We start from the raw sequence: 18365 nt of genomic DNA on the forward strand, positions 1-18365 counted from the left end.
GATATCGATCTGAAATTTTGCACCCGTAAGATTTTCACTATAGCATATAGCTGGCATTCAAACCGACCGATCAAAATCAAAATAAAGGCCTGCGCTATTTCTTTTTTAATAAAACATTTAACCAAATCTCGTTGATTTCGATTCTCACGATTGTCAGATCAAAAATTATAAATTTGGTCGCATTAATTAAAATTGTGTAATTCTGCTGAAAAAAATATTTATGTTAAGTTAGCCCTGGTTTCAACTCACCTTTTCTTATTTTTTTTTTCAATCCCAATTAGGTCCATTATAAATCAAATAACAAAATATATTTTAAGTAATTTTAAAGATTTTTATTTAATATTTTTCAAAGGTAATATCGACAGTTTGTTAGAGGTTAAAAAAACTAAACCTTAACGTAGAAAACTCTAAAAACTTACCTTCATCTAGATAATAGAACAAAAAATCACACTTCATCTTTAAAATCAAAAATCACGAACAGGTTAGCCAATCAACAGCTGCAATGCAACATTTTCACTTTACTGCTGCGTTAACTCATTTATGGTAATTTCCCTCTTAATGCTAAAATGCAACATAACAACAGAAATGCATTGGGACTAGAAAATTACACTGCCCACGAATACTTCGGACATACCCTCCTCGCCGAAGAATATGAGTTTGTTGTCATCAAGTATTGACGATGAGCTGTAATGTATGCGGTTCTCAAAAAATAATAAATCGTTTTCGGCTAGCATGCATCCCAGGCCCTTCCCTCGATATTCACACGATAATTAGCGCAACCGATTGATGAACCGTATAGGCCGAAGCCAACAATGTCGATGTTAATTTGATAAAATATTTGTTGCGCCCTAACAAAAACAAAAATAAAACAGTTTGTAGCATTATAATAATTATTTTGGTTATATTTTCGCACTTGTGTGTTGATTACTTACCAGCAACGCTGTATCAGCTCGGGCTTTTCGAGAGACAAGATTGACAGTACTACCGCCGGTTGTAGCACCCGAAGAGCTTAATGAAAAACAGGAGAGTGCTGATCTGCTAAAGACACCACTGGACGCTAGCGGTGTTGAAGGTACGCTGATTGGTTCGGTTGTTTGTATAGTATACTCACATCCGCCATTTGAGATGTCCCTGCTTCTGCTGCCGTTGCCGCTGCTACCGCTGCAGAATCGGCACTTCCCTCATCAATAGGCCATTATCATTGTTTAGTGTTTCCACTGTAAATACATAAATTAAAAAAAAGAACTTAAAAATTTACGTTTTAAGCATCTTAACAAAATAAATGTGTAGAAAAAATTTTAATTTACAATTGTCCCTCACTTTGGCAAATAGTAATTTAGCTGCAGACAGAATTTAAAAAAATAATACATACAAACATAGATACTTGCGTGTAACCAGGCTTGAGTTTCAAGAGCGGACAGAAAAAATTTAAGCAAAATATTAAAGAATCGTGAAAAATAACTTCACACGTACATAAATCATGTTTATAAGTATATGAGCGTATATTCCATCATCTGCGCGTGCATTTCACACAATTGAAACCCATCAAACACACATTTGTCAGTGTTACCTTATTGATGCTTTCGCTCTATTATGGCTGTGACTAAATGCGGCTCTGTGGAATTGACGGGACACTTCATTATGGACCCGGAAATTATTTGCGCTTTTGAAAGCTCTAATAAATGAGCTTGTAGAGAATAGACAAGTGACGGATGTGGCATTTATTGGTATATAAGGATATATATACATATATATTTTTATCTATTAATTTTTTGTAATTCCTAATCTTACTTATTGCCTTTTCTGTTAGAAAATGATACGCATACACGCAGACATATACATATTTTCGCGTATGTAATGTTGCTTTCTTTGTTCATTGCCATACAAGTTGGTATCTTTAGTCTTTAGAGTGGCAGACTGCTTTAATGAACAAGTGAAACAAAACAATTCTATTGGCGTTGTTGTAATAAATATGGATTAATAATTAAGTACTTTCCATTTATTTTATAATGGTTTAAGAACTAGTGAATCAAGTGGGATGCTCTTTGTCTATCAAACCTCTGCGGCTGGAGCATTAAATAAATATATACCAAAGTTAATTTAATAAATTATTCTTTTTGGCAATTATAGATTTTGAAATCCGTAACGATTTTGAGTATTTATTGATGTCGATGAAAATTTTGCTAATAACAAAATTACAATAATTTGCTCTGCAAGCAATTTATGAAACATATGTTAACTCTATATAATAATATTATAATTGCCAAATAATAGCTTTGAACACAAGTCTCGCAAATCAGTTCTTAAACTAACACCCAATGAACGGTACCAGTGCTAACTATGGACACACACGACTTACTTGTTAGCTGTGTTGCAACACAAAAAAACAAAAAACAATACCACAACAAAACATTATTTTTCTATTTATTCTTCACATTTTCCATCTTTATGCACATGACACGTTTGCTTTTTCTAATTAACACGCAAAATCCGCCTACCAATAAACCACAACGCCCAAACGTTGTCCGACAAGCCAACGCACGCGCTGAAGAACCAATAAGTAAACAGTTACGCGCTAACGAAATTTTGCAAATCTTAAATATGAAGTGGCAGCCAAAAAAAAAAAATAAAAAAGGTATGAAAAAATGTTGTGCGTAGCAAAAAGTTGCGATTTCAGTTTCAAAGGCAGGCCGGCAGCTGCTAAATATTTTTGCCAACTAAATTTGCATTTCCATCAGGTGTTGGGGAAAAATATTTATACGGCCTGCCACATGTGGCAAGCAGTTAAAAATATTTGCCGCCTATTCGTATGCCATTTAAGGCAGATTTATTAATTTTGCGATGGAGATATGAGCACAATACGCACACAAATGCTTGCTGACATACAAACACATAAATTACTCATTTATTTCTCTTTGTGTATGAAAACAATTGGCAATACTATCTAGGAAGTGGGTGTGCATAAATAACGCCAGATCCGTTTGCCGATAGTGACGTAGCAGTGGTTGTTGTTTATTGTTGCATTTTATCGCTGCTTGATTTTTCGACACTGATTGTATGCGGCGGCAAACACTTGTCGGCGATCTCGCAATTAAAATTCTTTATAAATACTTTTTGTTGTTGTTGTAGTTGTGAATTTTCTAGTAATACAGGTTAAGTATCAGCGATTTTGTGCGCTTTTCTTGAATTAATTATTAATGAATTCTATAATATAGGTATTGTTTTAGACAATGTGAACCTATGTTCTACATGTCTTCCAACAACAAACTAGGTTCCAGTATGACAACTCTTTTCACTAACTTCATTATTAACATCAAACTGAATATTGGGGAAAATATGGAAGTCTTTTTCGTATACATATATTTTACTCAAAATGTTATTACGACAGCTAACGGATAATTCTACACCAGACGTTTAGTCGAGTTAAATAAATAAAGTTCCATTAATATTGTAGTGAAAATTAAATTTATAGATTATATTTATATAGTTTAAGTCCGATTGATCATAGCTTTGCAATTCTTCAGAATTACAAAAAATATGCGAAAGTGATTAGTTTGACAACTTTTAGTCTATTTTATATGTAAAAATATCTAGAAAATAAAAAAATGTATTTATAATGTCTCAATCTTCTACGAATAATTTATGGTCTCAGGTCAGCCGAGGTAAAGCTTTTTTATATTTGATCTTGATTTTTGGATAAAAAAATGTATAATATTAAAAAATGAATTGTTGTATAATTAATTAAGATTTAATAATTCAATTAATTTAATTTAATATAAATGTCCATATATATGGAAGAAATTTTATTCAGCGGGTACTTTGCGAATAATAACAAAATATTTTTTGACCTTTTAATGCATAGTAGATCCCTCATTTTGGCACTTTTAATGCGTATATCTTGAAGAGCGTATTTTAAGTTTTAAAAATATATATAAGTCATCAGCATGACGATCTGCATTGACTTATCCATGTCCGTCTGTGTATATAAGACGTTTGTTCAAAAAGTATCGCGAATTTTGTATTTCTTAATAAATGGTTTATTTATTCAGGAATATCTTTTTTGTCCCGTTTAAAGGAATCACCCCTAGAAATAATGATATCAAGTCGTTATATGGAAACATTTTTTGTATAAAAAAATATCTTCGCCAAATTTGGCATACATTGTTGTCCATAATCAACGGTACAATCTCCGAACAAATTGTCTAGATCAGACCATTAGAGCATATAACTGTCATACAAACCCATGAATTAAAATCAAGTTTTTTTTTATGGAAAAGTTTTTCTATGTGAAGGGTACTCAAGCTTCCTTCTAACCGAAATTGAGGTTATTTTGTTTCCTTTAAATTTTCTTACTTTCAAATTTTGGACTTATGTCCGTTATCAGCTGTTGTTCAATCTATAAGCTAATATATTTTCAAGCACTTTCTGATATGGAGAAGTAGTTAGAAGCTCGCTCGGCTCCAGCTTCCAGTTTATTCTATAATTATTGATGTAGACATTAGAATGTTAAAGTTCGACATTAGCATATTCCGCTAGTTACACTAAACGCAGATATAATTGAAAGGAATTATTACAACTCACCATTTTAGAAAATTTATTTCAGATATATAAAAATTCGCTTCAACTTTACTGTTAGGTTGCTATTATTGTGCTAGTAATTGCGGTTAAATTTACTTGCAAACTTAGCGCAAATGTCGTAACTCGGCTTGGCCCATTTGATAGCGAGACAATTTGAGGCAAACGACTTCAATATCAAAATCCCAAAATAACGGTTAAAACCCAAAAAAGGCAAATAATTTTACATAAGAAGAAAATTATTACAATGAAAAGCTTAGATGAAAGACAGAAAGCCCAGACAAAAACAATAACAAGAATCGAAAACGTCGAAATCACTTTACCACAGCACAGCGATGCATGGCTGGGCCATAAATATATTGTTGTTGTTATTATCAATACCGACGAGAAAAAAAATCTGATAAATAAATTTACGAGCAAAAACTAAAAAAAAATTAAGAAAATCTAAAAGTATTGCACAGTACACCCTTCCACGGCTGTCAGGCGGCTGGAGCCTCAAGACACAACAGCAGCGTCAGGAAAGTGGATTATGGAAATCAGCAAAGAATTTTTCTTATTTTCCACTCATATTTTGTACGCGTGGCATGTTGCGCAAAAATATGTCATACAGTGAAACAAACGTTTGTGTGTGTGTTGCACTGCTATGATTGCTACATGACCCACAGCAAAACCTGATAAGTGCCGCAATGTGGCATAGAAGGTAGTGGTAATGCCACGTTGAAGGAGTGTGGTTGTGTAACTGCTGCTGGCTGCCTGGTGGTTGGTGTTTGCTGCTTGGTGCTTCTGTGATGGTGATGGCGATGGCGCTGCTGTTAATTTGTGTGAACTACTCAAGTAGCCGTGCAACACAACCACACAGCAGCGCGGAAAGCAAGAGTGCCAGCTCGTCAATTATAGTTGCGCGACCGCTGGGCAAGCGTAGTGCGACGAAGCGTCAATGTGGCAGATATTGACACTCTGTGCGTCTTTTTGCTGCCGTCGCGGCATCGAGGCCTCTCAGGGCTATGATATTAGATTGTTGCCGCCAAGTTGGCCACTTTGCCGCGCGAATGCTGTGGGCAACTTCCAACTTGCAAATTGGCGTGTGGCAGGCATTGAACTATTTCTCGACTTCTTGTTTGGTTAATTGTTTTTGTTGTAGTTCCAGCAGATTTAACTTGTTTAAGTTTAATGAAGTCGCAAAATGTTTGGGAGAAGATCTTATCGCCTTACCACTTGCTTCTGGCGCGTTTGCAAAAAGTGAAGAGTTTATGCAACTATTTTGCACATTCTTCCACAAATATATAAGCCGCAGCTCTTTCAACGAACGCATGTGTGGTCCATGAGCACACCAAAAAATATTTCAAAAATCTAAGTATGAACAGTAGTGCACAAAGTAAATAAGCCAATAGTCACACATTATTAACGACGACTACCGCACTATATCATCAACAACCGTAATAATTTCATGCGAAAAAACGTTAACTTTAGCTGACCGAAGCTATAATACCCTTCACATATACAAAAGATTCCTTGCAAGAACTTTCATCGGTCAGTTTGTTTGGCAGCTATATTCTATAGTGGTCCGATAAATGGGCTGTTCCGACAAATGAGCAGCTTCTTGGTGAGAAAAGGATGGATGTAACATTTCAGATTGATATCTAAAAAACTGAGGGACTAGTTCGTACATATGCAAACGGACGGACAGATAGACTGATATGTCTAAATCAACTTAGCTCATCATGCTGATCATTTATATATACACTGTATAGGGTCTATGAAGTTTCCTGTTATAGGTACAAAAAGCTGTGAGTTTTGTTTTCCCTTCGCAAATGCTGCGGAACAGCTAGGGTAGCGGAACAATTAAGCGGTAACAAAGTTCGCTGTTAGCAGCAACAAGTAGTTACAACAACCTGCCTTCCCGCCACAAATATGCCATTGCACTTCAAGTATGCAAACAACAAAGTTTGTAAACAAATACAGAATTATGAAAGCGCAAAATCAATAAAATTTTTGTTGTGCAGCACATGTCCGCCTCTTGAAGCCAGCTTTGAGTATATGTTGCCGCATGTTTTTGTTGCTTTTGTTATTCAATGCATTTTTTACTTCTGCTACACTAAAAACAAGAGCAAAAGTTTATTTACTACTTTAAAAAATATAGTAACGAAAAATTCTAACAACAACTACCAAGCGCTAGCTTTAGCGGTAGCAACAACAGCAGCACGTGAATCAAATAAAAAAATGTTAAACATGAAAATTGGAGTCACAGGTCAGAGCGGACACAATGACTAGTAGACTTGTTAGACATGACAAACAAATAAAGCGAGGAACTATTTTCGAGAAAAAACAAAAACAATAAGAAGGAATGGTAGATCTTTTGCCAAGATAAATACAAACATATATGTATACTTGAGCATATTTTTCATTTCTGATATCGAGAACAATGTACGCATTACTGCTGGATATCTATTATTAATTTTAAGTGTAGTAGTGCATACCTAGGCAACAGCTCCAGACGTTAGTTACAATGAGGTCTTTCTTAGAAATTTATAATCAATGCAGACTTTTATTGATAATAGTGCCATTTGTTAATGTTTAAAACTCTATAATCTTCAAAATGTATCCAGAAATGCTTCAGATAAGATAGAATATTAACGTGACTGCAACTCAACTCCAAGTGGCATTATCTATTCTACTGTAAACCGTTTTAATTATAAAAAAATGGTTAAGGGTTTTTTTCGACATGATGATTACTGTGAGTGATTTTAAAAAGTTGTTCCAATATATTTTAGATATAGATTAGTAACATAAGTTTGCTTGATAATGATAAATATTAGCTGGATAAACCACTCTTAAAACTTAAATAGCCCAAAACCAGGCATCTGAAGTCCAGTCACAACATTATTACTGAAATAATGAATTTTGCCCACTTATGTAAGAACGAATCTTCCTTCCTCTAAAGATACTCAATTAGGGCTTAAAGTTGTTCTTTAATAATATTAAATGTGTTCGTTTTTAGCTGCAAGTTAGTCAGTTATGAAACTTGTTGAAAGCTAATTAAAAATATTTTTCGTTTTTGCATTTCCAAACAGTTTTTCTGTTACGAATGAAGCAGCAAATAAACTGTGTATTAAAGATACTTGACTCAGCCAGTCTAATTTGTTTTGCTTTTTTCTCTTAAAGAAAATATTTATTTTCGTATATCTAAGTAAGCTGATGTGAAGCTTTTTCATGCAAAGTAGTAATAAATTTTAAATTTTAGTTCATAACAGCCCCATTCAATCATTTGAAATATCTATACAACAGCGCCACATACAGAAAGCTTGGATGATTTTTTTCTTATGGATTTGAAAGCTTAGAATATTCCAACTAATTTTACTGTAAAACACTAGACAAATATTTGTAGACTGGGAAGTACACTCTGCTTATAATGGAGAGTGTGTATACGTCTTTGCATACTTGATGGAATATTAAAGAAAACTCGTTTGAGGGTTTGCAACACTTGTAAATTAAAGGCTCAATCTATCAAACAGGAAGATATAAAGTACAGTTAGAATAAAGCTGCTGATTACTCATCACAGCGGTACAAACCTGTTTAATATAAACCTGTACATATAGATAAGGTAGAAAATATCTATTTGTGCCATTTCTGCGCAAAATTTGACATTTACATGGACACGCTGTAATACTACGTGCTGGAGTTCACAACATACCCGCGCTTCACACTATCAGCAGCAAAAGAAACTGTTGGTAACTCAATCATTAACGGCAACACCAAGCAGCCAACATCAATCGCTGTTCAATTTCTCAGGCCTTTCACGGGGCCTGCGATTTTGACGCTCAACTTACGGAGTTTGGCGCTTTGATAAATAATGGCAAACAAATTTCAAATTGCTCTCAATTATGCCATCATTAAAACAAATAATCATAGTCGCTCGGCTTTGTTTGTTCAAATAGAGAACGGGCATGGTTGGCAATGTGCGTACATGTGTTTTGCATGCCGGCGATCTTTTGTTTTTGCATTTTTTTTCATTTTTTCATCGCGTATTTGGTAGTTCAATAACCTTTTATGCCTCTGTGCCAACACGTCTTTGCACTAATGAAGCGAAATTTGTTCGCATTTTGCGAGGAAAACCTAAAGGCTTACACATACATACATAAAGATTTCTTTCTGATACGTAATAAGTGTAAGTAGAACTATTGCATGCTTTCGAAACTCAAACTCACGATACTCCAATACGACAAGGTGTAAAGTGTTTTTGAATAAATTTTTTTAAATTGTTCTATCCTCAACCAAGAGAAGAGATTTTAGATGGTGGCGCCGTTTATTTATAGAAGGGAGAGTGGTAGAGAAAAAGATATCACAATAATTTTAAATAACTCATTTCCATACTTAAAGATTAATCTTAAATGAGATAAACTAACATATTTGGGTATACCAGATATCAAAATAGAAAAAAATAGTGGGTTCTAAGACCAAAAATTTATATGTATATCCAAAATCCTCAGTATTCACGGTAATAGCCAAGCAAGCAATCTTAGCTCTTCACCAAATATCTTGAATGCTAAAAGCATACTCTACTAATACTAATACAAAACTGTAGTTATAAAATGTTAATTTTAATTATTTTCTTAAAAAAATATATTTGAGATTCTACTATTTTTGAATTGTGCAAAAAATCCAATCGCGACAGCATACAATTACTTTATTGCGTGCTTTCAAATGTAGTTTATAATTCCATTATTCCAGATACACATGTTCACATAGATATACATGCAAATTTTCGCAATTGAACACGGGCACATGTAGCTCCATATCAATTAAGCGATCGAGAAACTTGTTTATATTCTAGCATTTGCAGAAAATAAAGCTTAAACCTGACAAGTAATGTCAAACTCAAACGCTTATCTGCATAGTGAAAAAATATTTTTGTATTTCTCAGTTTTTGGTTTTGTGTATTATGCGGTTATCATACACCCACCGAGTGGAATTCTTAACTAGCGGAACATGGCTGACTGATAGCAACAATCTTTGTGAAAATATGCTGAGATAAAATTCTAGTTATGCAAAAAATAAGCTTGATATCCGTGCTAATGTCTAAATAAGTATCGATGTTTTTTTTGTGTGATTCATTATAATTCTTTACCAGGTCGGCAGGCTATAGTAAGACTAATCCAATTGCCAATTTTTTTACTTCATTTATAAACAGAATACATTTTCGGCATTATTTTACTATGCCCATTGGGTCAAGCAAATCGATTATCGATCTCGTCAAACTTTTTGTATAAATGCTTGTAGTGCAAACACATACATTAAGGTAATACAATAATATTCGAACAAAAATATTTTTAAAAAATATAAAAAAAAGTGATAATAATAAAATGCGCAGCAAGGTTTCTATACATTAGATCTAATTTCCGATTAAAAGCTTTTCTCTCCATTAGGAAAAAATGTTTTTAACATCCGCAAAGCTTTGACAACCAAAAAAAAAAATACTAGAAGTACGATAAGCGAAAATACTGCACACATTTACAATAATTGTCAAAAACTGCACACAAATTTGCATACCGTTTTTTTCTACAGATCTCGTAACGTCACTAGACACATTTTGTTTCTTTATGCTTGACATTTAAGCCATATAATTTTCGTTATTTTTTTTTTTTGCAAATCCAAAAATGCAAATTTTCCAATAATTTACATACAGAGTTGCCAAAAGTGTGGTAAAGAATCGCATTGTGCTGCCGCGTGTGTGAAATAAGATCGGGTTTAGACAATAATATTATTTGTTATAATTAATGTGAGTTTATACGCCCGGAAAGTAAAATTTATCGTGGCTCGAATTACCGATTTTCAATGCTAAATGCAGTTTTTGTAGTTTGGCATATCACAAGAACAAACGTGCAGACCATTTTTCAACAAAGTATGCACTGAGTGGCTTATATTACATAGACAGCCAGAAATTGCGTAGTTGTGGAAAATTAATTGCATCAGAACTTGGATTGGTTGAATAGAGTATACGAGCAATATCTGTAATTTTTACCCAATGCCTGTGTTTTAAGGTAATTTTTGTACTATTGCATAAAATCATTAGAAAAGAGCTAAGCACTAAGAGCTCATAAACTTATTCTGGACCTAGTTGGGTCGCATACTTTCGAAAATATATAAGTACTTTCGAAATATTAAATGACCTCTCGACCAAGCTTTGGACTGATTTTATTTATTTTGAAAATGTACAGCTAACTTCATTGATCGAACAAAGTTAACCGGTCGGTCGAAAATTGAGATCATCTTTATTTCTGAAAATAGAAAAAGGTTACAAGCCATCTGTCATAAATATAGAGGCTAGAGCATAGCTAGAATATTTATTGGCCAAGAATTCACGAACAAATTCCTTGATATATTATTATTAACAAACAAAAATCGCCAGGCTCATAAAAACACATCTAACCTTAGCCGCTGTTACAGACAAAGTAGGAAATGAATATAGCTAAACATTTTCTCGTACTTCAAGGATATGTATATGAACATAATTAAATAAAAATTTTATTATTTGACTCTCCACATTCGTCAAATTTTAATCTTAAAATATCCGTTATATTTTTAATACACCTCATATTTGGGGGTTAGAGGGCCCTGATTAGGGTATAATAAATTTGCCACGATGATTGTAACATCAGAAGTAAAAATGTACTATTAAAATGCTTTAAAAAAAGGGCCTGTGAAAGGTATAACAACTGAAGTGTAGCCAAAGTTATCATTTTTCTTCTTTTTATTGAAATATTTCAATTAACTTAAATTAGCAAACTTCTTAGTATTGCTTTTAAATATCAACTGCCATAAACTGGAGGGCACAAACAAATGGGTATGCGGAAGTGAAATGGTTTATTCTAATTATTCCTATATATGTACATATGATCATAGTCAGCCGTTGTCAACCACAAACAACCGTTACAAGCACAAAGTCATATTCTCAACATATGAGCAAGCAATGGGTATAATAAAATTTTAGAATTAAATAAAAAAATAATTAATAATCAGCTAATAAACTTGGCAAATCGAGCACAGATTTGTCAAACACACAGTTATTCAGCTGTTATATAATATAGAGTCAAACATACAACAGAGTTAAATATGCCCACTCGGTGGCCTGTTGGCAATTTGTTTGAGGAAGTGGGTTGTGACCGTCAGCCTACAATACGATTGATTTTTACACAGTCACATGCGTTTTTCTAAACATATATGAATTTATATACATGAATACTTTTATACATACGTATATACATACGTATACAAGCACGTCATATATTTTACAATGGTTTGCCATCCGTCTAACTAACAGTCCATTCAACTAACAGTCCAAATTTGCACCATTTTAATTGGATTTTAATAGACTCGCGCCTTTTCCACTAAACGCGCCGCGTATTTTTGCTATTCTACAAGTAAGTAAGCTGCACTTCTCACCTGAGCAGCTTCCTCGCGCACACAATTTTTGTTCCCAGAAGCAGTTCTCATAAAGCGACTGTCATATAATTCTTCGAGACTCTTCGAGTGGAATGGCATTCCGCTTATCCTATAGCAGTCACTTGCAAAAAATGAAAATATAAATTGAGTTAAATTTCATTCGCTGCTGTCATTTCGATTCCTCATCATTACAAAGCACCGTTGTCAACAACACCTCGCTTAAGCTAAATTATATAATACTGACTTATGCAAGGCGTCTTAGCCGGCGATACTGGAATGTTAGTGATTCCTCTTTGTATATATTTAACACTTAAGTGTTGATATTATTTGGTGGCTTCTAATAATTCCTGAATGCCGATATGTTGCACTGCCTGCATGTCGAGCATTTGCTGCTATTGTTTTGGGTAAGATATTTTTGTGCTTAATAAATTTATTAAAAAGCTTGTTGCGAGAGTAAAAGGAAAAAAATATTCAATCTATCTGAAATATATGAAATTCATAAAAAGTTACTTTCATTTATAATGGAAAACATATGAAAATTTGGAATTTTATATGATTAGCAGAGCTTGCAGGAATCGATAGCAGTAAGATTTCTTCTAAGTTGGTAAAATATATATAAAATATATTATATGGTTTCTTCTTAAATATAGGCATCATTTTATAGACAACATAAACCTAAAGCCTACAGTTGGGCTCTTAGTTCAAATAATGGTCATTGTGACATTTGGCGTTGAGAAGTATGGAATTTTTAGGGGATAATACAATTAAGCGCTTAGTGCAAATATTTTTTTCTCTTACTAAAGAATAATACTTGTAAAATTGCAATTTTTTATTAATTATACCCGAGTTGTATCAATTATAGACTTAAGAATTCTATTATATTTTGGGTATTTTCTATTATATTATTTATATATGAATAATTATTCAAATACTTTTTAGTTAATGATGAATTGTTGAAATATCTACGAAATGTTTACGAAAATTTTCTTGTAAGAAAGGCCTGCAATGAGTATATATACATATATTTTGTCTTATTCATCCTGTAGACCTGCTCTGAGTATCAATGCTTTTTTGATTTTGGCAAATTATAAAAGAAAAGAACTGATAAGATTTTAGCATGAGAAACCTCTAATAAGTAAATTTGGTTTTCTTGCATAACTGATAACTGATAATTCTAGCTTTGACTAATGTCAGTGGTCGCTTTTCAGCAAATATAACGAGAAGTTCCAATTAAATGGGGTGCTTTCGATGTTTATACTTGTTTATTCTTCATTTTTTGCCTTTGCAACTGCATACAATATGGCTGTCGTCGATTCGCCATTTCTATACAAAGAGTTGATTAAGTTGTTCGATTTGCTACTCTCTAATGCTTCTTGAATTTGAGACAGGTTCTATATAATTAACATTACATGATTCTCATTCTGCATAAAACAAAGAAGCTTGCATTCTACACGATCATGTTATGAAGTAAGACATTCTTACAACAATGAGATGTTAAAGACTTCAAAGGCATGAAAAAGGGCTTGTAAAATTACAAGTATCTTCACATAGAGACTCCACTGCACTCTTACATGTACTTTTGTGTGATTTGGAGTGTTGTGTTCACTGGCTCACCACTGGCTCACCACTGGCGACAGTCTAAACTGTCGCTATCAAATTACAAAAGCCTCAACAGCGAAATGCTGTCACATAAAATGCGGGGCAACGCGGTGCAATGAAGCGCTAAAATTCCAACGGCCAGCGATTTATGAATATCTGCTGTCAGCTATGTGTGCACACAGAGTTGCAGTGAAAGAGGAAAGAGGAAAAAAAATATTTAAAGTGTGTGTAATAGGCTGCTGCGCCTGCTGGGAGTTCAGGAAGTGAATGCTTAAGGTAGAAACTGGCGAAAAAACTGTAGAAAAAGAAAGTTGTGCGGTGACTTTAACTTTTCTTACACGAAAAATATGTAGTTGGGTATGTGGGGATAAAAGATAGTGACACAAAGAAGTTCTGCTGCAGCTCTCAAATGATTTTTTCTAGGTATTGTTAAGTATATATGTAGGTACTTATGTCTGTACGTTTCTCTGCTATGCCAGTTATGTGTCAACACCAATGTTTCGTATTAATGAATTGCACTTAACCTCACTATTTACAAGTTTGTATAAATATTTATAGCGCAATGTTTATACCAAATTTATAAGCGCATTCTCAGACAACTTACCGCTGCGACGTTGGTTAGATAATAACGTTGCACCTTCTCGTAATCCAGCGTTTTGGCGACAGTCACCTATGGAGATAAAAGTGTAGATATCTACAAGTAAATGTTGGTTATTTTTTCATTAAAAGCGCATTATTTGGTTCAGATAAATTTGTATTGATATGTATATAAAATGCTGACGAATCAAAAATCTATCAATTCTTACGTTTGAGGTGTGTTGCATGGTAGATATCACATGTTGACTCAGCGCATAATAAAAATGTGTATGTATATATATAAACATATATAGATATAAATGATTTTGGTATGCAATTTGATTGATTGCATCGATTACTGACAAAGAATGACAGTGGAAGGCCAACATATTATGTGTGTATTTGTATGTAGAATACATAGGCGCAAGCAGCCATGCCATTAGCAGCAGTATGATGTAGATAAATTTGCCAAATGATTGAGACCACCAACGCATGACATGGCATACTACTAATTGTATATTTGTTTTTATTGCAAACATATGCATATATATAATGGTTTTTTTGTATTCTTGCTTGCTTTTGCATTCTGCGATTTTCTCGAGAATTCATAGATAGAAATGTGACAAGATTTATTGCCTGCATTTACAAGGCATTACCCTCCACAATGCTGCAGTTGGGTTTATCTCAGATGGGTTTGGTTGTTAGTTTGAAATAATTTGCTGTTAGTATGCATTTATTGGTTGCAAACATTCGAGAACTTTTTATTTTATTACCAATTTATTCTTAAGCTTTGATTTTGAAATGGCAATATTGATTTAAAGACAAAATCTATTAATATGTACTTGATTATACTGAAAATTGAGCTAATGTTTGTGGAGTTAATAAAAAAATTTACACATAGAAATATATATATATATATATTATATGGGGTCGGCTTTAGAATAACGTCCCACGCTTTCGTGGATAAAATGGGTATGGGCGGATAGAGGAGATCCTCCAGATCAAGAATATATATAGATATAGCCGCGGGAAACTTATAGTTTTCGAGATATTTACGTTTAAAGTTGAAAATTTCAACTATTTAAAGTACGTATTTTTGCTATTTAAAATGAATTATACACTTGTATTTATCACTTTTATATCCACTAACACTTGACTAATTCGTTTTTAGAAATTTTTTTTATATTAGATGCTGCAAAAATAGCTTTATTTCAATATTTAAATCATTCTTCAATTTTATTAATTTTGACAATAACAAAATGGTTGTGAATGTCAAAACATCAGTGTTGCCATACTAATATATTTGGTAAACGAAGAAAAATAAAATAAACAGAGAGATTGTACCCTAGATACAGGAAACAACGCAAACAGAATTTCTGCGCGTAAAAACTTTGATACACCCCGGTGTTGGATCGACCAGGGTTATTTTTTTTGAAACGCGGCCGAAGGCCGCCAACCCAAAAATAAGTTCTGCGCAAAAAAACCTTGATCCACCCCGGTTTTGGATCGACCAGGGTTATTTTTTTGAAGCGCGGCCGAAGGCCGCCAACGCAAAAAGGAGTTCTGCGCAAAAAAACCTTGATCCACCCCGGTGTTGGATCGACCAGGGTTATTTTTTTGAAGCGCGGCCGAAGGCCGCCAACGCAAAAAGAAGTTCTGCGCAAAAAAACCTTGATCCACCCCGGTGTTGGATCGACCAGGGTTATTTTTTTGAAGCGCGGCCGAAGGCCGCCAACCCAAAAAGGAGTTCTGCGCAAAAAAACCTTGATACACCCCGGTGTTGGACCGACCAGGGTTATTTTTTTCAAGCGCGGCCGAAGGCCGCCAACGCAAAAAGAAGTTCTGCGCGAAAATTATTTTGATACACCCCGGTGTTGGACCGGCAAGGGTTATTTTTTTTGAAAAAGTAATATTGTCATAGAGGGTATAACATAATACTTAACATCAATGCTTTGTAATAGTTTATTTCTCTAGGTTTTGGATTCCTGTATTTGGGGTATTGTCTGTGTTAATTTCTTTCAGTTCAATTACAAAAGATGTCGATAAGGTAACACTGGTTATTTGAAATTTTGCAACCCTTTTGTTATTGTCAGAATTAATAGAATTTAACAATAATTTAATTATTGAATTAAACTATTTTTGCACTATATAATGTAAAATAAATGTGTACAAACGAATTAGTGAAGTGTTAGTCGATATAAAAGTGGAAAATATAAGTGTATAACCCATTCGAAATGGGAAAAATGCGTACTTTAAATAGTCAAAATTTTGAACTTTAAACCTAAATATCTCGAAAACTATAAGTTTCCCGCGGCTATATCTATATATATTCTTGATCTGGAGGATCTCCTCTATCCGCCCATACCCATTTTATCCCCGAAAGCGTGGGACGTTATACTAAAGTTTTCCCATTATATGTATATGATATATTTTACTACAAATAGTTGAGTACTTTAAAATTGAATTTTCCAGTTCCTTAATATGCACCTTCTGCCGACAGCTTCAATGGAACCTTATTTAATAGAGGTATAATTTCTTTATTCTTCATAACTATATTCCAAAATATTTTCAAAATCAGCAAATATTTTTTGCGTATCCTTCGGATCTATCCACAAGTAATTTTTTCTCCTTCCTAGTTCTCCAAAGCATGGTCGATAGAAACAAATTTGGCGATATTGAAATGTCAGTTGCCGAAACAGTAGTATAACAAAAATTGTATTGAAGAGTTAAAAGATCCTAATAATCAATACACCGTCATCGTTGGCAGTTAAATTGGTTAAAAAGTTTGCCAAAAAAAGTGTTTTTCTTTGAAACGATTAAAATTCTTCAGGCTGCTTGCTACATTATAAAGATATTTTTATATTTATAAAAATACCATATGTAGCACTTCTACGGGTATTGTAACCTATGCCAATAATGTCAGTGTCTATTGTAAATTCTTCGTGAGACATTTACTGGCATTCAAACAGGAATTTTCAACTCGTGTTTGGCTTATGTTAGGTTATGATATATAGCTGTACATATATATGTACATATTTTATGGTATATTATAAACTCTTCCCATTTTATCAAACCAGAATAAAATATATTGATTTGCACATCCGATTTGTATAATTTCCTAACACTCACCTGCCCTTGATGGGGAAAGGAAATTGCAAATGTACCATAGCCATCGGCACTTGTCATTTTCTCATCTTCCGTTGTGTTTGTATTGCCCTCAACAATAAAATACTCGACGAGTCCATTAACACCGGCATCCTTGTCCAGCGCCTGAATATGGCGGAAGACCGTCGTGGCAACTGGAGTGCTCTGTAAAGAAACAAAAACAACAATAACAAAGTTAATGAAAGGGATTAATAGAAAATTATTTAGACGGAGTTAAAAATGGAAGAAATATTAGAAAAAATGCCATAACAACAAATATGCAAGTATATATGTGTATGTGTTTATTGGTGTGTTGGTACAAAGGAAAAATGCTGGGCAAATAAAATGGATTTCACTTAAGAAAATCGCATCCAATGCAATAAACGAGATGCTGACAGGAAAATGTCTACAAATTTTAAAGTGACTGTTGTACACATGCACCAGCGGCACCAGCAACATTCACCAACAACAACAATAGCAATATGAAGGCATTGTAGCTAAAGGCTTGTGGCCGCAGGCTTAAGACATTACTATGCATTGCAGGTGGAGCAGTTGTAGAAAATTACATGTTGCCATTGCAGCAATTAACATAAATTAACTCGGCTTGAATGGCAAGTGAAATGTGCGTGGCTGGCCATATTTGTAAATGAGAGCAGCGCAGCATACTGTTGGCTATACGAGGGCACAAGCTTATGCGAAATCGTTTTGAGGAGTGCGGCATGAAGGGCCGTAAATGCTTAAGTGGAGAGTATAAATATTCAGCTTTTGCAGTAAGAAGTGCCAAGTGCTGGCACAGAGTTGGACTTCAGAATTTTAAGCGCATAAGTTTTGCTAAAGTTAGTGCGACGCAGATTGTAAGCCGTTGGCCATGAAGTCAACGAGTGTATGGTATTTGCGGAAGCTGGACATCATCAGTATACACTCAAAACTACAAAAACTTATGTTGTTGTATTATATATTAAGTACAGAGGTAGTGTGAAGAGTAAGTGACTTTTTTTACTTATAGTAATTTTTTTATATTAGTTAGATT

General features: G+C 33.9%; 1 protein-coding gene across 1 annotated transcript in view; it reads right to left on the reverse strand.

Annotated features, from left to right (window-relative positions):
- Positions 1–392: 392 nt before the first annotated feature.
- Positions 393–18365, reverse strand: part of LOC138855849 (cadherin-99C-like) — a 115784-nt gene continuing 97811 nt past the window's right edge. Inside the window, exons 7-10 of the mRNA XM_070105963.1 lie at positions 17321–17500; positions 14220–14285; positions 933–1217; positions 393–848 (exon numbers count right to left, since the gene is read on the reverse strand). Of these exons, the coding sequence (XP_069962064.1) occupies positions 1206–1217; positions 14220–14285; positions 17321–17500 (258 nt within the window). The 3' untranslated portion in view covers positions 393–848; positions 933–1205. The remainder of the gene's footprint in view (positions 849–932; positions 1218–14219; positions 14286–17320; positions 17501–18365) is intronic.

This window comes from Bactrocera oleae, chromosome 2, assembly GCF_042242935.1.
Source record: "Bactrocera oleae isolate idBacOlea1 chromosome 2, idBacOlea1, whole genome shotgun sequence".
Lineage (NCBI taxonomy): Eukaryota > Metazoa > Arthropoda > Insecta > Diptera > Tephritidae > Bactrocera > Bactrocera oleae.